Here is a 27,589-nt window from a genome sequence, read left to right as displayed (position 1 = left end):
GGCTCCAGGTGGCGGTTTAGGGCCCAGCGAGCGGTGTGGATGCTTCACCAAGAGTGTTAGAGAGGTCGTTGCTAAAAAGGTCCTTCAGTAAAGTTTCCACGTATTTTTCCATTTTGGGAATGTTTGTCGTCTACGGGATTCCAGTAATGCGGACATTGTTGCGCCAGGATCTGGCTTCCAAATCTTCATTCTTTGCCTTTATAAGGTTAAGAATCTTGTCCATGTGTAGCAGCTGCTCCTGCGTTTCAGATTGGCGGTCATCGGAGTCAGACACCCTGGTCTCAAGGGCATCTATTTGAGTTTCGTGCTTCTCCACACGCTGGGTGACGTGGTCCATGTGTGCAGCTAGGGAGTCCAGTTTTTAGTCGATAGCATGCAAACTTGCTTTAAGGTCTTTCAAAATTGGATTTTAAATCATCTTTTTGTGTAGTGGCCATCGCAACATCCGCGGTCTCATTGGAGGTCACGGCGCCTCCTTCCTGTTGGTGTGTCGCTTTTTTGTCAAAATTCAATTTTGGTTGTTTGATATCTGCTTTGCCCATAGTTGTGGCGCCTGATGGACAGGTAGACAAGCAGACGATCGTGATCTGCGGCACTGCTTACCCTTCCACAGGTGGCTCTAACTAGACAGAGGCAGGGCTCATACAGGTTTAGTCTTTCCCATTTTCGTTTTGACTTAGCGCAATCACAAGGTAGTAGTTTACACCTCCTAGTAGCATAGCAAGAGGGCTGTAAATGGGGAGTGCAACAGCTGTTTTGACTCCCCAGCTCAAGAAGAGGAAGTCCATTGGGCCGAGCTGTAGGACCTCAGACACACTCAGCACTCCCAACGTGATGCTATGGAAAACAGGGGGGAATGGGGGGCCAGTTCAAATATGAAATTATTGATTTGTGCCCTGCTTGATTGCACTCTGTGTGCTGAGAATGTTGCCCCCTATGATCCCATCCATGTGGCAGTGTAATCTGGGCAGTGCTGTCTTTGTTGCTTTTTACAGCGCCAGTGACTCCAGCTGGCCCCGTCCAGCCAACTTCAGGGGCAGCCACGATCACACAGACACACGTCTCACACGGGTCCGCCCTGGTTGCCTCCACGTTCCGGGCTGCAGCTGCCCAAAGCTCCCCTGCAGGCATGCAGTGAGCCGATGCTCAGCAGAGTCAAATGCGAGGCCCACAGTGACACAGTCCACACGCACGCCGGGCTGCCAGCACCTCCGCAGGGCCCAGTGTGGAGTTAGGAAAATGCCACAGTCTTCGCTCGGGCTGCGCCCTCCACCGAGGGCTAACAGCCACACAGTGGTCATGCAGACCCGCCGCCGGACTCACCAGGCAGCCGGTCCTACCGGCACGTCTTCACAAGGTCCCAGCTGACAGCCGGCACCCCCGCACAGTAGAGTGATCACATCACAGGCCATCACCACCAGGAGGCCACAGGCACCAGCACTCGCAGCCCATGGATCCCAGGGGCTGGCAACAGCCGCTCACCACTCCAGTTTCGGGCAGATCATGGAAGCACGCCCGTCAGGCCGCAGCAGGCCTCTGTCCTCAGTCGGGTCCGGCTGGTGATCAATCTCCCCTCAGGAGTCCAAAAGCACAAGGCTTAGTGCTCACTGTATTTAGGTAAGCATATTATGTGCTGCGTGATGAAATTATAGAGTATTCACAGGATAATTAAAGGATTTTCGGGCTTGGCCAGCAGAGCCCTCTTAGAGAGCAGCCATCTTGCTGCTCAGTTCGGCCTCGCCCCCAGGAAAAAGCATTTTGAAAGCATCAATGCACAGTGTGCCACGCACCATGTGGTACCTGCCATACAGTGCATGAATTTGCAGTTCCTGACAATCCAGCAGCAGACCACTTACAATCATAGCCACTCCATTCAGATACTTTGACATCTCAGCCAAGTAAGCTGGGCTAGAAATGCTTTTACAAAGAAAAAGACTTGCCCTCCTCCCAATTTGTGGTGTAGGGACTGGTGCTTACATGGCAAGAGGTAGGCATCTCCCAACATGCTACAGTGGAAAACTCCCCCCAAAAAATAGCAAGTGGAGAATAAGTGTTGAAAAGTGCCCTTTTTGGATGGTCATCCACCCACTTTTTGCTGCTAGGTGCTGTGGTAATTCATCTGAAAGTGTGCTGGGCTGGGTCCTGCTACCCAGGCCCAACAGCAGTGCTCTTTCCCTTAAACTGTATATGGGAATTTGAATACTCAATTGGCAAGTACTTTTACATCCCTGTCAGGCCCTACTATATTGTACCAGAGGTACCCAGGACAGGGATATAAAAGGGGTACCAGGGCTGCAGTACTTTTTGTGCCACCCTGGGTGACCCGAGTAAAATCAAAGTCTGCAGGTCTGCCACGTCAGCCCTGCATAGGCAGCTTGGCTGCTCAAGATCGATCCTGCACACACCATGTGTGACAGGATCACCCCATTGTATTTAATATATGTCAGTCATCCCTAATGTAGGCCTCCTATAGCCCAGGAGGCAGGGTGCATTATATTATGTGTGTGGAAATATATATGCAAGCATATATTCCCCTGTGATAGCATTCTAAATGTAATTCTACTGCAAATGTCTGGCAGGCCATGGAGATAACATGGGCTGGAATATGGACATTCCCTATATGTCCAGATCCATGATGGCCGGCCAATTTCTTTCATGTTTGGTGGCAAACTCCACGATTTTTAACCTCTGACATGATGGTAGTGTTGAGGTTTAACCAGGAGGTACATGGGTAGCACTTTGGACAGTGTCCACCATGTTAACCCAGTGTTCTCATGCCTTGGCAGGCTATTTTGAAGGTTTGCCACAAGGTAGGAGTCTGACCTCATGGTGGGGAGTGTGTGCCACTCCCAGAGGACCTGTGTGGTGACACTTCCGACCACAAAGGATGGCTAGTGACTACACCGGTGTGGCTGGGAGCCTCAAAGTCTTCACTGGTGCCACTGGACAAAGGAATTGTTCCCCACTCAAGGACAGAGCCTCCCCCTGCCCCAGGCACTGTTTTTTGTGGGATAGCAGGAAATTAGTTATGCAGGAAGCGTCTACCTCCACATGGCTGACCATTCCTTTAGGGGATGGTAGCTGAGGTGGGCAACTGAGGATGGTTTTGGCCATCTTGAAATTAGCCTTAAAGTCAGGTTCTGACTAGTTTTAGTGACATACACCCACAGAATGTCGTCACTACTGGGACGGATTAGCCACAGGACTAGATGCCCATTTGCTACTAGCCCTCACACCCACTAACACCCCCTAAATTCAGGATTTAAGGGGCACCCCAGACACGAGAACCTCAGATTCGGAGTGATACCAAGAAGAGACCCGTTTCCATGACAAGGCAGACAGCACAAAGATAGACGCTAAGCTTTGCACCTGTGCCAGCCACCCTGCACCTCCTGAATTGTGACTCAACCAAGGCAAGAGACTGGTTCCATAAAAAAGGTGAATCCCTCTGCAAACTCTAGACTCCACAAGAACTACCTGGGTCTAGAGGAACAAGTCCCCTGCAGTCGGCAGGCACAAATCGCTAAGTCAGAAGTACTGTTCCCCGAGCTGTCCGGTGTGGCCATTCAAAGTCCTTGGGCAGGTGGATTCTGGGAAATGTAGTTCCGATCCTCAGTGAGGCTCAGCTTTCTACAAAATTCCCTTGATTCTCCGGATAAAGATTTTCTCAACAGGAGTGCTTGCAGGTACCAAGGCAGTCCGACTACAACCTGCTTTTCACGACACTTCAAGAGAAGAGATTAACCTGCATGAATGACCAGCCCCGTGTGGCTCTATTGGGAAGATCTTGCATTTACTTTTACCCGCTCTTGGCACGCCGGCTGGCTCCTATGGTCTTGGATTTGGTTCAGTACCATGGATAGCCAAGAGCACCTCCCCCAAGTTGCGTGAATCGGATCTGCCTGGAGACTCTTTGTCTAGGGGCAGCTCCTTGCTTAAATTCCAAAGGGTTCTGCTTAACTCGCTCTGCAAGTGCCTTTTTGCTAAGGAAACCGTTTTAACACAGCGAGATTGATTGACAGTTCATTTGACAGCTAAAGAGCACCTCTGCACCGCACTCCCCTGGTGGAACTGTGATCAATCTTCATTTGCACTGATTCTGATGTTCACGATTGTTATTGCAACAATATGCGGATAATGTTTGTAAATGCCCATACTTGTTAAAAAATAAACATGAAGGGGCTACATTCACGCTGAAGTTCATTTTCAAGGTAAGGCCACTAGACATCACCACTCACGGCTACTACTGTACCAGAAAACTGCACATTGCTGCTACCAGCTCCCTCAACAAATGGGTCAATGGAGGTTAGCCCTTGAGACAACAGTGTGGGGAAACCAAATGCCAACTGAGGTCATTTGAGGGTCGCCCTTACCTAAGGGCATACCAAAACTGTCACTAATGTGCACTAGATCAGAACATAGTGGTTGCCTTGCGATCAGTGGCCTAGAAAAGGGACACCCAGGTCAAAATAGAAACTGCCGGTTGTAGGAACAGCTGCCCAGTAGGTCAGGAGCACTTTTCCTTATAGTCAGCCAAACCAAAAAGCCCTTGCAGTGAAACAGCTGTTAATGCATTTTAATACACTAAATGCACATCTTGAAAATGCAGCTGGCTGCTGGTATGTTTCCGCCCATTTTAGTGGGCACTTTTTCTCCGAAAATTTCCTAATTTCATGGCTGGGAATGGTTTGTGTGGAAACGACAATGATACTGTGTTCTACCAAGCCATGGAAACGTAGAGGAACTGTTATCACGTATGCAAGTCTTTTAGGTACACCCGCAAAGTGAGTGTCCATTTGCATGACTCACCTAACAAATATCCCATGCCACAACATTCATCCAAGGCCGGGAAAGCATTAAAAACAAGCATTTGAAGTGCATTCGGTCTCGCCTTTGGGACCTTATATGTATTTAGCTATGCAGCACATTAGCCTGGGTGCTGAAACATCTACTGCTCTTTACATGGAGGGAAAGTAAGCACTGAACTGCGTGACACGCCAGGTATGGGAACACATGGACAGAAATATTGCCTTTCAGCGGAAAATGGTATAGTCCGAAGCTTTGTTTTTAATATAAAAGCAGGGCCTTCGGTGGTCATATCACTGAAAATAGAAGATTTGAAAAAAATATGATTGTCTACGGGTGCTCGTGGAAGACAATTTCTATGGACTGGAATCTAGAGAATGCTAAAGTGATTCTGGTATTTTACTAGCCTCCTCTGGTCGTTTTCTATCATGAAAGTTAAATAGAGGCAGTTACCAGAAAAATACAAATTAAGAAGTCCCTCAGCAGAAAGCAATTCTGGTATTTTACTGACCTCTGCTGGTCATTTTCTATCAAGACAGTTAAATAGAGGCAGTTGAACGGAAAAAAAAGCCCCTAAGCGGAAGCAGACAAGTCCTAGGGCTGATCTCCAGAGTCCACGAAGTATATACACATATAAGTATATACTAAAGTATATACTAGAGTATATACAAGAGGTCTCGAATGCTCGACCTAAAAATATGACTAGGACAGTCTTCTATACAATGGTGGTGTTCAACAGAAGGAATTCCAATAGAAATAGTAAACTTTGGGCTGTGGTAAATTGGGTGAGTCATCCGTTATCAGCTACTAAACAAAGGCATTGACTAAGACAGGACAGCCTTCTACAAAGATCTAAGGGGCATATCAGCAACAACCGGCGATAATTATCGCTAAGCGCACTTAGCGCTAGGATAATTATCGCCGGCTAGCATGGATTTTTATCGCTGAGATAGCGTGGTATTAGGAACGCTTATCTCAAAAGCGATAAAAATCCACACGCTAACTGCCTAACGTGAGATTATCGCTGGAAACCCAGCGATAATCTCACACAATGTGGCGTTAGCTTGTTGATAGGGCCCCACAAACTTAGCCATGATATCCACCTTCCATAGGATATCATGGCTAAGTCAGTCCTGAAGCAGGCGTAAGGAAAGTAGCGATAACAGGGGTTATCGCTACTTTTCCTGCCTCTATGCTTCATAGCGTGGGGCTTGATGATAGGAGAAATGTCGCCTAGCGACATTTCTCCTGTCATGTCAGGTCAGGAACGCCCACTTTGTATCACATTAGAGATGCAAAGCTGGGCGTTAGGAATTCCTACGCTAACGCAAGTAATCACTAGCGTGAGCTTGCTAATTAGGCGATAAAATTATTGCCGCTTTTCGGCCGAAAACGTCCGCAAAAGCGGCGTTAATTCTATCGCCTCGCCTTGCTGATATGCCCCTAAGTAACCAACAAAAGATCTACTCCACATTTCGATTTTTTAAATTATCTATACTGGTCCTGAAGGAAACTGAGTTCATGTCCCATAATATAGTTAGGTGCCACTCTAAAATGGCCGGATGACGACCCTGATATCTGGGGCAGTCCTCCTTGTACTCGGTCCCTATGACCTACTTGTGTTCTACCTTAGTCAGTAATATCCTATAGAATGTATGTTAATTTGATAAAAAAATATTTTTAACATCATTTATGAGCACCTTCCATATCCAATGAACATATGGGGGCATATTATCAAGCCAGGCGATCAAATTATCGCCGCTTCAGCGGCAGAAAACTGCAGCTAAAACGGCGATAATGGGCTTGATAATATGCCCTATGGAATTCCAATTGAAGTCCATGTTAGACGTCCTTCACATTTAACATGGGATTCAATTGGAATTCCATAGAGCATATTATCAAGCCCATTATCGCCGTTTTAGCGGCAGTTTTCTGCCGCTAAAGCGACGATAATTTTATCGCCTGGTTTGATAATATGCCCCAAAGTGTCTGAATGTCTGGATCCCACATAGGTTATGCCTGGTAGGTGCGTTTCGGTCATGCACTGCTATGCCTCAGGCGATGAGTTGCTTAAATCCGGATAATTATTGCAATCAATAACTGCTAAATGCTTTCCGGAATATTGAAATACATTTTGATAAGTCAAAAGAAATTATTTTTTTATCTACAGAATCAGCAGTGACAAAAAGAAGGAAAACGCCAAAAACTTTGGGGAGTTCAAGTTTGCGAATATAGCCCTGAATAAAATAAAATAATAAATCAACATTTTAACACAAGACTCCAGAATGTAATAATGCTCACATTCGTAAATACACCTGTCAGGGCGAAACATACCTTCATATTATTTTCTGCTAGCCACCATAATAAAAAACAATTGTACATTTGTTTATAGAAATGAAGCAAGCTGAACTTGTGACGCAGTAACAAATTGGATTTTTTGCATCGCATTCAGTTCTCGTGCTTACCTTCGATTAAATTAAACGAAACATTGCAAACCCGCTTGACTGCTTCTATATCATATCATGTATGCTGCTCAGGAAACTCCATTAAATATTTAAGGCGCGCACTGATACAGAAGCTTGCATTCCACACAGGGATGCGACGCAATAATTACACTGGCTCCAGAGATACCTGACAGAAAACGATTAAAGACAAACAGGACTTCGTGGAACTGTGTAATCAAGCCATTTAATGCTGCTAGAAGGAAAATGTAAATGCACTTACCTGACTTTTGTGCTCTCGCTCCAAGATAATTGCTCTTTGATTCAAAATCCGTCTTCTTACAGCCCGGCTCTCCACCCCTGTCAGTGATGAAACATGGATCGTTAAATAGGATAATGGGTCTTCAAACCTGTGCCACAGTCACTCAAACATTCTTCATGTATGTTTCCTGCACATGTCAGGCACCAGGCAGCCTTGCTAATTGGATGTGTTCATAACGTCAATTAACAGTGCTTCTTCATTGTGTACGGAGCCATCACCCAGATGACGCACATGGAGCTGTCAGAGGCCTACAGGGGCTTGTGTGACATTATAAAGAGCGGGAATCACCGTGGGTGGAATCTGAGGTGGGATTTCACAGTCACAACAATATGAATGCAGTCTTTGTCTTGTTGAAGATATTCTAAAGGAATTGTCTCGCTGCAGGAGGCAGTCAGGGACTCGTCATTTCTCGCAAAGTAAGAGGCGTCCTATGCGCCACAGTCATCATCCACCTCTCACTGGATTCAGCCAGGGTTGACCTTGAGGGACACCTCACCACCATATTACTTTCAATGGGCTGCAGAAGAAAGTCCTGGACTGCCTCTCTTGTTCTATTTCAGAAAGAGCACAGTTAGTCCCACAATTATCTTACAGATCTGCTTTCCTGTGGACGTTATTAGGGGGAGATTGGTGCACCCATGTGTTTTAGCGTCTACTGGGGGCCACTAGGGGACATCATACTGAACTGAGGGCCTTCATTCATCAACCGGCACATGACTGTCAGTTCTACCAGAAGATCTCTTCCAGCCATGACAGGGCTTCAGCCAATGTTCTCCCAAAGCAGAATTTGCCCTTTTTGCCAACATATAACAGGGCGTGGCAGCGTTTCAGGTGCTTGCCTTATTGTGCACACTAATGCCCTTCTCCATTCAGTCTGTTCTGTAGAGTATGAGGGACATAGAGGTCCTACTGGAGGTGTTTGGTGACATACTGCAGATGAACAACAAGCCACTGTCTTCTTTTCCGCAAACAATTTATATAGAGGATGACTAGTCCCTAGAGTGGTGTCCACACTCATACCAATGTCATGCCTCTTAGGTCATCCAGGGGACTGCTCCAGGGTTGTTAATGCAGACCTTCGAGTCTGTACTATGAAATATGGTCACTTGAAAACTGAATCATGCAACCATTTATTTATGGAAGGTACTATCCATACTGAGGAGATAGAATTTTTATTTTTATTTAATGTGTTTGATTCAATAAAAAACTTACACTGATGAGCCTGAATGACCTTTATAGAGATTGTGTGTATTGCAGAAAAAACCTCTCAATTACATGCTGCTGTTTATAAGACAATGCTCTGTTTGGGTTTGTACCCTGTCAAACCCATAATGCAAAGACAGTGATAGAGGAGAGATTACTTAATTGGGACAGTCTACCGTAGCACAATGCCCAGTTGGTTTCTTTATATGTGTGCAGTATTAGTATTTTTACATCCCAAGATTCAAATATGTGAACTTAAGTGCCGGAGTTAAAGTGGGCCAGGTTCTGCTGAGTCTCAGACTTGGAAGTAATTAAAAACTGTCTTTAAAATCATTCCCTCTAATCAATTCCTTACCTTTACAGGCCAAAACATTGATCAATTTCTCAGCAGTGACTGTAAACGCCTTCAAAGTACCTGATGTCAGTAATGCTGTCCTTGCTTACATTTCATATGTTTTACTTCCTGCATTCCGAAAGATTATTTGCTTTTTCCAGATGTGTTTCTGAATATATTTTTCAAGCAATATATGACTCTAGTGCAGTGCATACTATGATGCCTACAAGTGTCTGTGTGAGAACAAGTTGTGGGTGGCTGTTTATGATGAGGCATGTTGAGAGCTGTGGAGCTTAGGCGAGTTTCTCCTTTTGCCTGCCAGTGGGTCATAAAGGAGGTCAGACTACTTGCACATCCAGTCGTTGGTCTCTGCTTGCAGTGCGCATAGAGCAATGCAAAAAAATGTCCAAATAGTAACTGTTGGAAAATATGTGGAGGCACATAGTTTGTGAAATATGGAAACAACCAAAGGAAAATGAAATGCGGTGCTTACAGGTGAGTGGAGGGGGTTGTATGCTTGGGTGGATGAGAAAGTGGAGGAGATGAAGGGAAGTACATGCAGAAGGAGCAAGTAGGGAGATGTGCCAAAGTGAAAATAGCTGAGTTGTTAGATATGCAGATGGAGGATTTCAGAAATATGTGGGAAGAAAAAAGTTGTGTCTAACAGAATAAGAGACCGCAGAGGAAAGTGCTGTGAGTTCAGGAGCGATTAAAACATTTGAGTCCCGCACGTCCATCAGCGGGCTCCATTCACAAGGCTGTGGCAGTGGTGAATTCCTGGAAACGCTGATGGGGCAGCACAGCAAGAAGTGCGGCAGGCAGAGCAGCTTAGCGGCTTTGGGAACCAGCGGATGGGACAAGCAGGTGGGGCAGGGCGGTAGGGTCTAAACTCGCATTCACAAGCTGGTTCCCACTGAGGCCACCGGACAATCTGGATGGTGCCTACCAGGTACATTGCCGTTACTCATCTCAAATTTCCTGAGCGCTGCCCCATGATTGTACCTTCTGCAGGGGCAGTGCAGTCTTTTTTAACCCTCTGCGCCCCAGCTGAGGAAGTGGTGGTGTCCTCCTGTGGGGGGCTCAAAACATTACTTGTTACTGGGCCCTCATTGGCCCGCAGTCCTTGCACCAACCTTGGTGTGCTTTCTTCTCTGGGGAGAAGCGGGGGGAGACACCCCTCCTCTTGTTGTCTGCCACTGGGGTGGCTTAGACTGGTCATTTCCAGTACCCCGACAGCTGTTATTGCGCTGGACCCCAATGCACTCTTCGGGGGCAGCCTCTGCCAAAACCACTTTACTGGATTGGGCTAATGATTCACACGCACAATTCACAGTGATCTGGTATTAACACGGAGACCAGTACCGACTTGACAGAAGCATTTGTGAAACTCAGAGAAGAAACTCTTAGAGGGACCCTCGCTGGTTTGTTCTCGTATTTAGATAAAAATGTTTGCTGAGGAAAGACAAATTACAGTATTTGGCTCCACCTAGTAAGGTGGCTCCAATCTCTGCATCATAAATGAGCAGGTCAGGCCTGCTCTTTACTACAGTCATTTATTTTTTGACAGGAATGGAGGTTTCTAAAAAGCAGAGGACCCAGGTCAAAGTACAGTGACTAACACGCCCTCTGTGGTGTCCCTGGACCATGACAAGCGTGTGCAGGGCTGTCAAAAGTTGGGCACTTGGTAATGCAGCCAATGTTGTTCTTTTTTTGGTTCTATTGACTAGTCTATTGAAATTCTGACACGTGAGATATACAGGGAGCGAGTAATGTCCTATTACTTACTGGTAATCTTCATTACTCCGGGTTCCGTTGTCCTCGTCCCCTTCATACTTTACAAGTGAGATAATTTATCTCACCAACATAAAAAAGAAAAGAAGGAATGCTGGTACCACCCCTCCCACACTGGGAGTACATAACTGTACTCTACTCAGAATTTCTCCCCAACCATAAGCCCCAGATGAGGGCCGGCAGGCTCGGGAAAGAGGGAGGGATGCTATGAAGGGAACGAGGACAACGGGACCCAGAGTAAGGAAGATTACAAGTAAATAGTAGGACATTACCCCAAGGTCCCTCCTGTCCTCGTCCCCTTAATACTTTACAAGTGAGAAAACTCAAGCAGCAACCGGACATCATCCCACAACAAATCACCAGAACTCAGAACAAGAGCCAACCCAGTGATTTATTGAAATACAGCACACAAGGAAAGAAAGGGGAATCAGGAGCACACAGTCCCAAAGCACCCCAGAACAACGTTAGTATCATTCCCCAGAACATTCTGAATAAGGTAATGCCTAACAAAGGTATTAACAGAAGCCCAAGTGGCCGCCGTACAAATCTCAGTCAGGGACACCCCATGAACTTCCGCCCAAGAAGTCGCCAACCCCCGCGTCGAACGCCCCTGAACCCCAGCCGGAGGAGGGGTGCCCAAAAGGGAGTAGACCAACATGATGACTTGCTTCAACCAACGACCAATGAAGGAAGTGGAAGCCCTGCACCCCCTGGAGGCCACATCAAAGGAAACAAACAGGGAGTCAGACTGCCGAAAAGGACGAGTACAGTCCACATAGATCTGTAACGCATGGCAAACATCCAACAAAGACCAGGAAAGTTCACCCCCATAAACCTGCTCCGCACACAAAGCAGGCAAGACCAGGTCTTGGGAGCGATGCAACTGGGATGGAACTTTGGGAACAAAGGACGAATCCAAATGTAGAACCACGCCATCATCAGAATAGGAAAGAAAAGTTTCCCGACCCATCAACGCACCAAACTCCCCAAGGAGCCTAGCCGAAGTAATAGCCACCAAAAAAACAACTTTGAAAGTGACAAACTTCAGATCAACGTCCTCTAAAGGCTCATAAGGCGCAGCCACCAATGCCTTCAACACAAAAGGGAGGTCCAACAGATGAAAACAAGGCTGACCCACAGGATGCGAAAAGGAAAAACTGTGCAACAAATGAGAAACCAGGTCATCAACATCAGGCAAATTCCCCCAAGGGGAACAGAGAGTCACAATAACCGCCCACTGGGCCCGCAAAGGGGAGACACCCAGACCCTTCTCAAACGTCTCCCAGAGAAACTGAGAACATCAGGCAAGGGACAAACCAAAGGAGACAACGTCAGACCCAGACACTAACGCTCAAAGTTACCCCAGTGACAACCGCAGGACTTAAGAGTAGACGGTTTCTGGGACTGCTGAATCGCCAAAGCTAAATGGTCGGGTATACCCCTATTCCTCCACCCCTGCCTTTCAACCTCCAGACCTATAGATAAAGCCGCCAGAGGGACAACATCGGAGTGGACCGCAAGGGAGACAGAGGGAATGGGAAGAACCAAGGAGTCTGAACAGCCAACAACTTCAGAGTGGGAAGCCAGAAGAGCACCACCATCACCACCTCCCGATCCTTCCTCACCAGTTGAGACAGAAACCGAGAGATCAGAGCAATGGGAGGAAAGGCATACAGTAGCCAAGACGAGCAAGGAAGGGACAGAGCATCCACCCCACAAGACCCTACCCGAGGGACCCGGGAGCAAAAGCGGGGAAGCTGAGCATTGAGCCAGGAAGCAGAGAGGTCGAGATAAGGAAGACCAAACCTCATGCATAACAGACGAAAGGCCACTGGATTCAAGGCCAACTCCTGGGAGGTGCGGAAGCAACGACTGAGGACATCTGCCACCCCATTGTCTGCTTCCTGGATATGAACAGCCGCCAGAGACAAGAGGTGCCCCTCTGCCCAGCAAAACAACGGGGACACCACAGCGTTCAGGGACTTGGACCTGATACCCCCCTAGTGATTCAAGTAGGCCACTGTCACTGTGTTGTCCGAACGAACCAGCACATTGCGGTTCAACAACTGACTCCGGAACCCCATGACTGCCCGGAACACAGCAGACAACTCTCGCCAATTCGAAGACCGCCGACTCTCCAGAAGGGACAAATGACCCTGAAGGAAGTCGGAACCCAAAGTCACCCCCCACACCACCGCACTGGCATCCATTGTGAGGACAACCGGAGGGGAGGAATGCAGAGGCAGAACCCTGGTGAGATTATCCGACACCGTCCACCAGCGTAGAGCAGGGAGGATTGAGAGAGACACAGGAACCAAGAGGGACAAATTGTGAGCCAGTGTATCCCACCGAGCCAACAGGAAGGACCAAAGAGGACGCAGATGGAAACGCGCCCAAGGCACTGTGAACACCGAAGTGGCCATCAGACCCAGAAGCCGCAACCAGAGACGGACCAGAAAGGAATAACCCTCCAGAAAACGACGAGCAAGGGAGCACAAGGCCACTGCCCGAGACACCGGCAGGAAAACTAGATTCAGATCGGTGTGGAACCGAGCCCCTATGAACGTCAAATCCTGTGCAGGCACCAGTTGACACTTGGGGAGATTCAACAGAAACCCATGGGCCCTCAACACTGAACACACCAATTCCTGATCCCTCAACAAATGATCCCTGGAAGGAGCATGAAGGAGCCAATCCTCCAGGTAAGGGTCAATCAGAACACCCTAAAGATGAAACAGATCCACCAATGGAGCCACCACCTTGGTGAATACCCTGGGAGCCGACCAAAGGCCGAAGGGCAGGACCTAAAACTGATAATGCCTCCCTTGAAGACAAAACCTCAGGAACCGACGAGACAGGGGGTGAATTGGGACATGATAATAAGCATCCTGAAGGTCCAGGGTGCACATGAAATGACCCGGGAGAACCAGGGGAATCAACCGCTGGAGAGTCTCCATCTTGAATGGCAGATGTAACACAAATTTGTTCAGGGCCTTCAAATCCAGGACAAGACAAAACCCCCCTGTCACCTTGGGGACCAGGAAAAATATGGAATAAACCCCCCACCCTCTCTACACAGGAGGGACCTCCTGCACTGCCCCCTTGTCATGCACAGCCTTGATCCCCAGATACAGCACCGACCTCTTGGACAGACAAGATGGCTAGGGAGTCAGACGGACCACAGAGTCTGGAGGAGGATCCAAACATTTGATGAGGTACCCCAGTTTCACAATGTCCAGTACCCACATATCGGAACAGGAGTTCATCGAGGCCGGAAGAAAGAACCAAAGCTGACCTCTGAACACGGATCCGGCGTCGGCCGCTAGATAGTCAGGAAAGAGGCTTCGCAGGAGGAGACTTTGCTTTTTTGTCCTGACCTCTACCATACGGAAACCGTCCCCTACCATGAAAAAACTGCGTGCGAGAGGGGAGATGGAAGAAGGACTTGGGTTTTGAAGAAACCGCCACAGAGGACGATTGCTTGAGCGAGGAGGAATGCTTCTTTTCCTTAAAGAGACAATGAAGTTTGCCCTCCAACTCTTCCGTAAACATCATGGTACCCTAAAAGGACAATCGCAGGGCAGAAGACTTCTGGGACGAATCTGTTTTCCAGTTCTTTAGAACCAAATTGAAGCGAGCTGCCACACAAGCCCCGCCAGAGAGAGCTGAGGCTCTCACCACGTCGAAGGAAACATCAAACAGGAACTCCACCTGCCTCTCAATATGTTCCAAATGTCCCGAACCGTCAGTAGAATCATCCATAGACCCATACAGGGACTAGATAGCCGATATAAGCGACTGAGCCACAAAAGTCCCATAAATGCCACCCAGCGTGCCCGATGGGTACCAGAATAGATCTTCCGCAGGGAAGCATCCACTTTCTTGTCCACGGGATCCCTAACCACTGCCTCCTCAGCCAAGGAAGTACGACCCACTAGACTGGCTACAAAAGAATCAATGGGAATGAAGTCAGACAAGTCCTTGGCCACATCCTGAAGAGAATAGAGTTTCGCCATGAACGGGGAAGCAGAATGCCATCAGGGTCCTTCCTCTCCCGGTTAAGCACCTCCTGGATATAGGGATGGACAGGAACATCAACCGCAGCAGTGCTTTGGAATTGGCAAAGCAAGGAACCCCCAGAAGTGCTCGGGGAATCATCGCAAGGAAAACCCATATTTGACTTCACATGCTTCAACAAGTCCGGCAACATCTTCTTGTCAATGTACTTGCCCTTCAGTTTATCACCCCCCAACCACTCATCCTCCGAAGCAGAAGAAGGCGATGGCGGAGCCTGACCAGAGCTCTTGGAGCGCCACCCATCTCCAGCAATGTCTCCTTGATTCGACGTTTAATCTGGGCATCACTACCCTCCTTACGCCGTCTGGAGCGCACAAAAGAGGGCGAAGAAGATATAACAGATGAAGATGAGGAGGAAACGTCTACATGCCTGCTCTTCCTGGCATGTTTACCCATGGTCAAAGGAGCAGGAGAACAGGCTCAGGGCTTCAGGCCTGCCAACAAAGGAAAAAATTACCCAGACAGGGAAATCTGCAGAAGGGCAGAATCAGACAGAAAAAGAGAGAACTCCAGCAGTACGCCACACAGAGGAGCCCAACCTGAAGTGCCCCGTCACAGAACAGCAAGCAGACCCCTGAGGCAGGCAACCCACAGGAGCCCACACACCAAGGGACACAAAGTGCACCAACCCAAATGCAGATAGGGACTACAGACAGCAACAACAGAGTATGGGAACATACACAGAAAACAAGAAACCGCATTGCAGTACTTACATACGGACCCTATGTCACCGCCATCAGCCGCACGGCAAGAAAATGCCTGACTTCCTGCACCCAACCTCGGAAGTCAGGCAAAAGCTGGAAGAAAGCGCCCCAGCCTCCCAAGGACCGCTGTGACTCGGCAATCCAAACAGGAACGGCCACACGCCCGATGTGCCCGGCAACCCAGGAAGCGCAGCGAAGACACCCTCCATAGCAGGAACTACCGCAGGACCACGCGGCAAGATTCCAAACAGCCAAAAGCCGGAATCCGGGAACGAGGAGCCAGCAGACACCCCCAAAGCCCAGCAGGGAGGGAGTCCAGGAAGAATAGCAACACACCCGCCGCCCAGCAGCAGGTAAGCCACAGGAGCCTCCATACGGTGTCAGAAGACAGAAAAAAGAACAGGAGGAATGCTGGGTAGAGTACGGTTATGTACTCCCAGTGGGGGGTGGGCAGGAGGGCTGGTACCAATATTCCTTCTTTTCTTTTTTCTGTCTGTGAGATAGATTGTCTCACTTGTAAAGTATGAAGGGGACGAGGACATGAGGGACCTGGGGGTAATTCGTCCCAAGAATGTGTGCTTGTCCTTTCATGTTGCATGATTTTTTTTAAATAGTTAGTGTTTCAAATGGTACCAAAACAGATATGTCATGCAAATACCTCACATATGAAAATAATGTCCCATAAATCAAGGGGGCCTCTGAAATTTGTAGTCATTCTGATGAACTAGACATTTTTAAACTATGTGTAAACATCAGAAAAGCACAGATATCTAGCAATTATAAAAGATCATCGAAGGTTTCGATGTTGTACCATAATAAAGGAAGGAAATCCCTGCTTCCCTCGTATCTTAAAATTATAAAGTGACAATGGTGATGCAGAGAGGGAGAGATTTCTTTTGAAAAGTTAGAATTTAACTTTTCTTGGTTTACTTTACCTTCTGAACAAATTTCCAACTTTTTTGGGATCACATCCTCAATCTCATTGGTGAGTCATGTGTGAGCTTTTGTACTGTCAAGGTGAATGCACTTCTGCTGTGCTTCCCCTGAATTGTCTACTTTTATGTATGCCCTTTTATATAGCATCAACATTGCCCAAGAGCGTTAAAGCATTTCACGTCAGAACAATTAAGGTACAAGGTACAAGGTACACTATGAAAACTACAAATGTACAAAGCGTATATGTAGCATTGGCACAGAGGGACTCTCTGTGAAGCAGACAATACCAAGATATAAATACCCAATATCAAGATATAAATCATGAGGACAAAATGAATCCTTTTGCCAAGATAACCAGGAAACAATAAGGAAAAATCACTGCAGTGGTAAGAGGTGCAAGAGAAAGGAGGAAAGGGTAACTAATTAGGGTCTATGCAAAATCAGGACAAGAAGATAGGCGAATAAATTAGAGGAAAGTCAAAGGTAGAGAGAAAATCACATGTGTATTAGGGTATAAGGAAGAACTGAAAGTGAGATAAACCCAAAACGAGTGGAAAGGCGAGAAGAGATAAGGGGGATGCAAGGCAGGACTAATGTAGGAAGTAGCACATTCGAAATGTCAATTGTAGAGAATCGAGGTGTTCAGTGGGTTAAGGAATTGAAGAACGTAAGACATTGCTTGTAGTAAATACAGGAGATGATAGACAGAGATCTGCATCTAAATAAATCCATGGAAATCACTGGTGCTTAAGAGTACCTGGTGAATGAAACTCTTGGCTGACAGCTGTTCTCAATCACTGCAGGCACTCTGAATCAAATGGTGGATTTGTTGAAACTATGAAGCACCTCATCAAATTTGCATCTGATTCCTTGGAATACGTTCAGAGTTTTTTTTTTGCAGGAATACAAAGATTTGTATCAAAGTTCAATTTGAAGTAGTGTCCGACAAGCCTCAAAGCCCACTAATTTTGACAGATCCTACAGAATCAGGCATTGACAGCTATGTTATGTTATTTGTATTTGTATACCTTACAAACTCACCCTGGAGGGTATCCTGGTACTGGAACAGGAGCTATACGGCTGCGCCAGGCTTAAGGCTAGATGAAGAGCTAGGTCTTCAGCTTCTTGCAGAATTCTCAAATTGAAGAGAAAGCTCTGAAGGTCTATAAATCTTATTAGGACCTCCATAGAAACTTAAAATAAGATTTGGTTCTGAATCCGATATCAATGCTGAACAATGAAGATGCTTCTTTCACTTGGAGCCAGAAAAAGCACGTCTGTAAATTACCCTGAACAGGTAAAGTACATGCATGTTTAGGTACAAGAAGTAGATTTCTGAAGCATATCGGGTTATTAAACTCAGAACAAATCAGCATCCTATTCCAAGGTCAATCCCCGGGTTAAGTGAGTTTCCTGGTGAGGATGTTTGACATTATTTAAATATATAGTCCAGTGGCACTCTGTTAATTTGGATTGATATATGAAGACTTCTTTTGACGTGGATGACCGATTTTTTGCCTGTGCTACCACAGTTCACACATGTGTACCAGGTATGGGACACCGCTACTCGCAAAGGAGCAACATCATTCACACGTTTTTAGGTCTCGCAGACCTGCGTTGCAGCGCGCATACGCTGCTCGCTCTGTGAGGCTTCTTGTAATCGAGCAGATTTCAGAAGTGGAGTGTAGGATCCCCCTCTTCTTTCCATTGGCTTGCATCATTGTTGATGCTAAATGCTGGCTTTGGATTGTAAGTGAGGCTTTTTAGTCCCTCCTTGTTACCGCCCTATCTCCTTTTGGCCCCGCCCAACCAGACTGGATCTTTTACTTGCGGTGTTATACTCTTCCTTCATTTAGTCAGTAAGCACTATGTTATGCACACTGTGGGATCCTGGTGCTCGGCAGCGTGCCCCGGCGGCCATGTTGTTTGCTCAGGGACTCATTCCTCAGCGACTCTCCCTGCAGCCTCCTCCTCCGCCTTTTGTAACACTATCCTTTTGCCGGTTGCTGAATTTGATAGCAGTCTTCACAGAGGGATCGATTTCGGTGCAGCAGAGACAAAAGGGGGGATGAAAGACAAGTCGAGGCAGGCGGCACAAAAGGGCCATGCATCTGTGGGAGAGAGCATGACGGAGCCACTCCTGTGCAGAGCCGTGCCGAGGGGGATGGGGAAGAGACGAGACAGACTGGAGGTCTCTCAGCGCCACTGCTGAGAAATGGGGCGATAGCTCTGCTCCAGACTCCCGCCCCCTAACGTCTCCCCAAATACGCTATTCCATGTGATGTGCACAACGCCAGGCTCCACTGGCGAGAGACTAATACTGAACCCTTCCCGTGTGGAGGGCACACAGGCTTTCATAATCAACTTTAATGGCAGCGCGGCACACCTCGTGTTCAGAGGCCAGAGACGTACTCCTTGGGGTCTCCCCTCCCTTTCCGTCTGAGCACAGGACACCTCGCCACTCAACATAAAATAAACATGCAGATTGCGTGAACGGGAGCAGTGGTGCACCGCTACGTGAGCACCACACACGCCGCCATGTGTGCTCCGGTGCATGCACTGAGCACAGCCCGTCCATAATCAGTAAAATAACATGCAGCCCATGTGAACGGTAGCAGTCACCCATTCTGTGAGCGCTGTACACGTTAACATATGTGCTCCGGGGCACGCACCAAGCATGCTCCGTCCATAAGCAGTAAAATAATGCACAGCCCTTGTGAACAGGAGCACTTGTGCACAGCTCTATGAGCGCCGTACCGCCGCCATGTGTGCTCGGGTGCACGCACTAAGCCCACTCCGCCCATAAACAGTAAAATTACGTACAACCCCTATGAACGGGATGGAAACTAGGAATACCCTAACTTTTTCTTCTTGCCTTCTTCTGTACTGCCTCCTTCCCTTCTGTTTCTTTCAACAGCCATATGATTCTCCCCTCGCCTGTCTCTTCCCCCAACATTCTGTTTTTCCTATAACCTTCTCTCCTTATACACTTCTGTCTCATCAATGCCCATCGGTCACTTTCCTTGCCCATCTGTTTCGTCCCAGCCTTTCTGTCTTTAATCTGGCTCCTCTTTCTCCCCTGCCCTTCTTTCACTCCACTTGCCCTTCTGCTTTTCCCTTTGCCCTTCTGTTTCTCCCCCTGCCTTCCTGTCTTTACCGTGTTTCTGTCTTTACCCCTGCCTTTCTGATTCTCCCCTTGACCTGCTGTTTCTCCCCTGCCTTCCTGTCTTTCCTGTGCTTCAGTCTCTACCTCTGCCACTCTGTTTCTCCCCGGTCTTTGCATCTTTACCCGTGCTTCTCTTTCACCCTGCTCCTTCGTCTGTTCCCCTCCTTTTCGGTTTCTCTCCCTGCCTTAGCCTTTACCCATACTTCTGTCTCCACCCCTGCCCTTCTGTTGTCTGCCCTTCTGCTTTTGTCATGCCGGTTTATCATTCCCCTGACCTCCTGTCCAGGGCACAAGTCCTGACAAGCATCTGCAATAGGTCTCGCATTTACGCGAGTTTAAGCTATTGGCATTGTATATCACAATGCCTTTTATTTATGTTTTAAAAACGAAAAAAAAATAAAAGGCCTTGTTGTTTGCAATGTCAATAGCTCAAACTCGCGTAAATGCGAGACCTATTTCATTGCAAATGCTTGTTATATACACCAGTTCAGGATCCTGTGACGAGTGACCTTTACAAACTGCTCCCATTTTTATTACTGTTATTTTACTGTCATTCTATCAGGTCCGAACCCAATTCACCTTCCTAGAGTTCGTTGTAAAGTTGTTTTTGCCGTTGCAGCTGCTTCCCTCCAGCTACCCCTCCGCCCGCTCTGAATTACGGTATTCTGGACTGCTTGGAATATTCTTCACTGGGTGAGGGAAGACATGCAAGAACAGGGGGAAACGTCCAGCAATGACGTGCCCTCCTACGGCCTCAGAAATGCGTGCCCTCTGTAGGACGGCGAATAGATGTTTTGAGTGGGACGCACTTCTAATTCCAGAAAATGAAACATTAAGCACTTGTCAAGTCTTCAGCGAACAAAGGAAATTGGTTTAAAGGGGTTTTTGATTGTGCTTGGACCTGGTAGAAGGGAAAAGAGAGATGCAGCCTTCGAAATAAATGCATTTTGATAGCTTATCAACAACCACTTCAGAAAGAATTTGAGCAGAGCGCACTAGTTCAGCTGCTAAAAGAAAACACGCGTCTCAGAGACAGCAGAAAGGATTAAGGCGAGCATTTCCATGAAAACATCACATCTTTGTTTATGGGTTGAGAACGCTGATCTGAAAAATGATTTGTCAAACGCCACCGGAAGCCCACAGCTTTTTTAAAGTAAGGTCCTCTGAGCTGATGAAATGGCGAGCAGGATATGACCCAGTTACTGACCGATACTCTTCATTATTCCGAGCCCAGGTCTTCCTGCCTCAGTCAGGGGCGTAACACAGGCCCCCGCAGCCCCCACGGGGCGCGGGGGGGGAGGGGGGCAAACTCCAGTGGCCCCCCTCAGCAGAGCACTCTGTCCAATGCACGTACGTACCTTGCAGGGAGGCCCCTTCAAGTTTCGTTACGCCAGTGGCCTCAGTCCTTACACAGGGGGCAGTTCCTCTGCCTGACAGAATATCATGACCTAGCTTATAAGAAACTGAAGCTCCTTCAATGTGCCCCCCACTCCCATCATGCAAAACGGAGGAACTGGATGAGACCACTTACTGGTATTATCAAGCCTAAAAAGAAAAAAATGAAGCTCAATCGTCACTCCTACAGGAGGGAGCACGGGCTCAGGAGTGTGACAGGAAGAACTGGACTCGGAGTAATGAAGATTGCCGTGGGTAACCGGGTCATTACTAATACGGGCATAGTTTGCGTAGTAGCGCTACGCGTTGCTACGCGAAGTGCACTTCGTACTACGCGTGATACACGTACCGCTACACGAACTGCGTAGTGCGCTGTTCGGGATGATTACACAGAGCCGGATGCTTGTCAGCACTGTGCAATCATTGAAAACGGCATCTCGCACAATGCAAGCTGTCGTTTTTTGCCGCTCAAGTAGATTTTTACTTGAGCGGCAGCTTTCCCAAAGCAGACTGGTAGTTTCTCATCGCGAGCGGTCGCGAGCATACGCGACCACTCGCAATGAGAAACCTGACCTCCCCGCGTTGAGAATCTCGCCGGGAGGTTTATTTTCCACGCTCGCGATCGCCAACTTGATGTTGCTGATCGCGAACGAGGAAAAAGTCTCGCCGGGATGTCATTTTGCTCGCACGCGGTCGCCAACTTGACATTGAGGACCGCGAGCGAGCAAAAAATGCCAGCTACACTACACTTTTTTGCACTGTGCTACGTGCAATTCGCGTAGCGCGAAGTAGCACAAACTACGCGAGCGTAGCGTAGTTGGCCGCCCAGGGTTAGTCATTACCTCCTTGTCTGTCTTCCTGTCGCAGTCCTTACTAAGTGAGCCAAAACTCAAACTAACCACGATTGAGCAAAAGTATGGCTATAAAGCAATCCGCAGAAGCCCAATATTGATGCTTCATCTGGGTATTTAATAAGGATGTACCAGAAATTAAAGGTCATGAACAGAAGACAATACACAAGCACCAAAATGTGCTTATGCTCCACCTCCTAATATAATTCTATGATACATCATGATAGTGTGTGGAGACATCATCTTCTTATTGCCAAAGGATTTCTTCACAATATTGTCTAACTGGGACCCAAAAATCTTAGAACCCTTGAATGTTAACTTCACTGACAGACTTCTATGCAGAGTCTACTTTCCAAGCACACATCCAGATGTGACAGCGAGCAGCTATAGCTGGTCCACAGGCCACAGCAGATACAAGCAAATTATCGAAGGGTAAATCTGACAGAAACTGGACCTGAGACTCTGATAGAAAAAAGAATAGATGTAGCCTGTGCTTCCTGCATTTGATCTGCTAACGTAAGGAAATACTTCAAAGGAATTGAATACTGTATATCAAATATAGGCATTTCCTTGCATAGACAAATTGATTGTGGAATGAGCCCTCTTTACTGCTCCCTCAACTTTTTTGTCCATTGATCTGAGAGTAATGTGTACTAAAAAATGGGAGTTTCTTTAGAAAAGTGTGGGAAAGTTTGTTATTAGTAGGAGGGGGTATTCACCCTTAGCTATTAAAATACCACAATCACTAATAGGCCTAGTCAAGTCAGAGTAAATTTATCCTTGGTCAACCCTTGGTAGATTTTGCTAACGAGCAGTTAGGCTTAACTTAGGAAATAGGCATGTGTAAAACATTTAATACCACCAAAACAGTAAATAAGTTAAAGACACAACACAATAAAAATCCAACACCAATTTTTAAATATAGTAAATATTTTCATCTTTAAAATGACACTAACACAACAAAAATCCAATAATGGGAACCAGACAGATGAATTTCTAAACATGTAGGTAAAAGTAGCGACAAAAGGCACAAAGTGCCAGCTGAGGGTGTCTGTTTGCGCTGGACATGGACACAGTACAAAGTTCAGGCTGACCATGATGGAGCACAGGAGGGGCACAGGACCCAGTTAGCATATTGTACCTTATGTCTTTGGCGTGCAGTCTGCGTGGCAAGGCTTCATGTCTACCGGCGTCGGTTCCAGGGAGCTGAGAGGATTGTGATGTGAGGTCTTGCATCAAGTTGTGTTGTGCTGCATCGGTTCCATTGAAGCTGTGTGGCGACCCTTTGCAAGGCTTCACGTCAGCCTGTGTTGGATCTGTTAAAGCTAGCAGCTATGCGTCTAGACTTTGCATTGCTCGACATTGATTCCATTGAGGCTGACAACTGTGAGGCGATTCTTTGCAGGGCTTTGCATCTCTTGGTGTCTGTCCCAATGAATCTTGCATCTGTGTGGCAAGGCTTTGCAAGGCTTCTTCTTACTTTGCTCTGGATGTGGTGAAACCTTCAATTAGGCTAGGAGGAGCTCTCTCTGACACCAGCAAATAGCCCTGGACTTGGGGATCAAGAACTCACTGCAGCAGAGGCCAGCAGAGCTCAGGCAGGTCCGCTACGGCATTCTCTCTTTGCTATTCCAGGAGACTTCTTCAGCACTTTTGTACCTGTTGCTGGTCAGCCAGTCAGCTCCTTTCCTTTTGGAGTCAAGCACAGTCCTTTCTTTGTGGCGCTTTGTTAGTGCAGCAGGTGCATACTGTTAGAGTGCAATTCCTTTTTGGGCAGTCTATGGTCCGGCAGGGCATTCCTTCTCTTTTTCTTTCCCAGACAGAGCTTGGGTCAGGTTGAGCCCTAGCCTCTGAGTAATCAGCACTCCATTTTTCCATGCTCTTTAGGACCTTAAATACCGGGCGGAAAATACGAAGACACCACTATCAGGAACTCCCCATTCCATAAACACCTACTGACGCCCGAGCCAGGGCCTCCCACTGATTAACCAAGTGCTTCAAGAGTCCATGCTGTAGCTCCACAACCACCTTGTCCCTTTCCATACATGCCTTTGCTCTAGTGGGGGTCAACCATATCCCTCTATGTGGACGACACCTCAGTTGCTGAGTCTGCCACTCAGGGGATCTTTCACCAGCTTGACCCTGCAGCATTGGGTAACTCTGCATCTCCGACACCTCCATTGCCTCTGTAAAGAAGTGCACCGTAGAGCCCACTTCCATCCGGAGACTTGCTGGCAACAACAAGGCATACTTGAACTTGAGGTGCCACACAGGCTCCTTTACCACCAAGAAGGACTCTCATTTACGCTGGACCACTGTTCTATAATCCAGATAAATGCTCACTGGGCTATTGTCAGTCTGCTATGGCCCATGAGTGCATGCCAGTTGTAGAATATGGTCTCAGTCCCTGAAGATAAGTAAGCGAGCCACAATTGGTCTGGGTTGTGCTCCAGGAACCGCGGGCTAGCCTGGAATCTTGTGTGCCCTCTCCACTGAGAACAGTGGCTTCACTCTGCCCCTCAGCAGCACAGAGGCAAGCAACTTCTCCATAAACAGTTCTGTTTCTCTGTAAGCCCCACCAGTCAATCATTATTCCTGCAAGATCGTCCCTCAGCGCCCTCCACCCTTTCTGAAATACCCGCCATCTCCTTCTGCAGCTGGGCCAACCTTTCCTCATGGTCTGACAACAGTGAATGAAGCCAAGCCATTGTCGATTTCACATTTGTGACCTTCACAGCTAGTTTAGTGTAGTCTACCCTTAAGAGGCCCACACCAATTACCACTGCCTCGATTTTGTGCTCCAAGGTGTCTTCTGTGTGCTGAAAAGCTGCTAGTATCATGGCCATGTGAGTCTCCAGGTCCATATCTGGGCCTGCTGGCTCATGGCTCACGGCCCTCCGCCATCACCCCTATCTGATGCATGGCCCCCCGGAATAGATTGCACCATCGGAAAAGGAGATTTGTCCAGGCACACACGCAGCTCTAGTGCACCCACTAGTCACCAATATTCCACACAGCTTCCAAACGACTCCCCACTCACCCCACTCTACAGGCCAAATGAGGGGGGAAATGGATCATCACAAAGTAACTGAGCACCCCATTAAGGGCTCACTCCCCTACCTAGAGGGGCAACAATGCCAGACCCTCCCGGAGCCCTCTCCTGGGCAACTCTGATCCAACCGAGTCAGCACTGGCCCCACCCAGCACCACAGCAGTGTCTGTCCAGGGCCAGACCCGGGGGCTCCTCTGTCCCCTTCTGGTATACCGTGAGACCACCAGGATTGCTGTACTCTGGGTTGCTGGTCCAAAGGAGCCTTTGTTTGCTTCCAGGCCTGTCTCTTGCTCTCCCGGCACTGCAACAGGTTGCTGGCCCCCACTCCTGGTCCCTCACTAGGTGGGCCTGCACTGTAGTGCCTCTCAGGGCTGAGCCAGTTCCAAGGGGGTCCGCTGCCAATCTCTGGCTCACCTCAAGTTGTACTGGCCCCTCGGGTGATGTTCACCGCACCAACGGCCTTTAGAGGGCCACAACACTCCTGATCAGTGCCACTCTTCCTCCAGCATTGCCAGCGATGCCCCTAAATGGCAACTTCTGCTGCTGCCCAAGCATGGCGCAGCTGAGCCTCATTCTCTGCTTTTGCCATGGCTTCATAGCACTGCCCTCACAACCCTTCTTGGGCACTGGGCCTCTGTACACACTGGCAGCAGGCAGCAGGCAGCAGGCAGAATCTGCCTGGAGGTCCCGGCGTTGCCCAGTTTCTCACTCCGTCCTGCTCTGCGCTGGGCCCTAGCTCTCAACTGCCTATCAATCATAGACCCAATGGGCACCAAAAGCCCCACAGCTATGCAGCAATGCCCACAGCGCCCCCTGACTGGCAGACAGTGAAAGGGAACAAGGCTTGGGGGGATAACACAGGATCGTGGCATCTGCAGGCCGGGGATGTCAGAGCTCCGGGTTGAGTATCCAAATCCATTGCCGCTGTGGCTATGCCACCTCTAAGTTAGTATTTTTTTTACAATACCAAAGACACAAAACATGAAATGGTTACCTGTACCCATTTGAAAATTACAGCTTATTAAATATATTAAGGTAACTCTAATGATATCCTATGGAAGAGGAAGGCCTTGCAGTAGTGAAAAACGAGTTTAAACATTTTTTGACACCAGGACATGTAAAAGTTTAAAGCACATGTCCCACTTCTTAAATATATTGCACCCTGCCCTATGGGCTGTACAGGGCCTACCTTAGGGGTAACTTATATGTATTTAAAAAGGAAGGTTTGTGCCTGGCAAAAGGTCTATTTTGCCGGGTTGAAATAGCAGTTAAAACCTGCACACACAGCCTGCAATGGCACGCCTGAGGCATGTTTAAAGCGCCACTTAAGTGGGTGACCAAATCAATATTGTGGGCCCACTAGTAGTGTTTAATTTACAGACCCTGGGTACAGATAATGCTACTGTGCTAGGGACTTAGGAGTAAATTAAATGTGCTAATTGGGTATAAGCCAAAATGAATCCTTTTAACATAACATATCAGCTCAGGAAAAATCTCAAAACTTGGCTGTTCCCTTAACTTTCTCCTTTCGCGATCTCTCGCCTGGACAGTAGCACCTTGACACCTATGGATAATTGTTTGTGCTGATTAAATAATTTTAACATACCATCATGTTTTAAAGAGATTCACAAGCACTTTAGCACAGGTTAGCAGTGCTAAAGTTCACAGAGTCCTACGACTAAGAAAGACTGTGACAAAGAAATCTGACCTTGAAGAACAGAGGAGTATTGTGACTAATCAGGCATTACATCATCATCCTGTCTTCCTCATCTCAGTCAGACCGATGTGAGCATATCATAAGTGAAAAAACCCTGCTGACAGGCAAAGCAGAAAGACGTCAGACGAGACAAGGGAACTGCCAGAACACACATTAGCAAATGAAACAAATTCATAAATCAACAGTAACACAAGACAAAACGCCATCACAAAGACCGCGGGAATGAACAGCAGCCACATCCAAACAGTATTGGTCAGCAAAAGTATGTGGGAAGGCTAAAGTGGTAATTCTGGCAACTATAGATAATGATACCCTAAGTTACTGCTCATGAAACAGCCATACCCCTGGTGGAGCAGTCAAGGATACCTCTGGAAACCAATCTAAACTTGCAGTCAAGTATCGATCAAGAACAATTTCTTTACTATTTTCAGTACACAGACCTCTTTTGGCTTTCTGGGCATCTATGGTCTACATTCGATGCTTCTGTCTTATGTCGTTGTTTGTATATGTGTTTGTATATAAATCTTTTTTCTGAATTTAGTGTTTTTTTGTTAGCTGTAAGTGTGTCATACATCCTACAATGGGCTTGACCTCCTTCAAGAATTAATAGGCATGTTAAGTAACAAGCATTGGCAACGCCAATAGGTCTGGCTTTAAAGAAATGTTATATGGCAATGTGAAGCATTGCAAGCAGATAGCCTTGGAATGGATATGTAGCAATGAACTGTAGAATATTAATGGTGTAGGTTAAAAGGTCAGGTGACAGTTGCACTGTTAATCCAGACCTAAAAATC

The 27,589-nt window shown here is 47.5% G+C and overlaps 1 protein-coding gene across 1 annotated transcript in view; it reads right to left on the bottom strand.

Moving 5' to 3' along the window:
• LOC146831362 (uncharacterized) overlaps nt 1-27,589 on the bottom strand; it is a 1,121,174-nt gene that overhangs the window by 827,527 nt on the left and 266,058 nt on the right. The window contains exon 3 of the mRNA XM_085604146.1: nt 7,531-7,607. Coding sequence (XP_085460272.1) covers nt 7,531-7,607 — 77 coding nt within the window. The remainder of the gene's footprint in view (nt 1-7,530; nt 7,608-27,589) is intronic.

Source organism: Triturus cristatus, chromosome 5_1 (genome assembly GCF_964204655.1).
Source record: "Triturus cristatus chromosome 5_1, aTriCri1.1, whole genome shotgun sequence".
NCBI lineage: Eukaryota > Metazoa > Chordata > Amphibia > Caudata > Salamandridae > Triturus > Triturus cristatus.
Note: the sequence above shows the minus strand (reverse complement) of the source record. Positions and strands in the feature narration are given on the sequence as shown.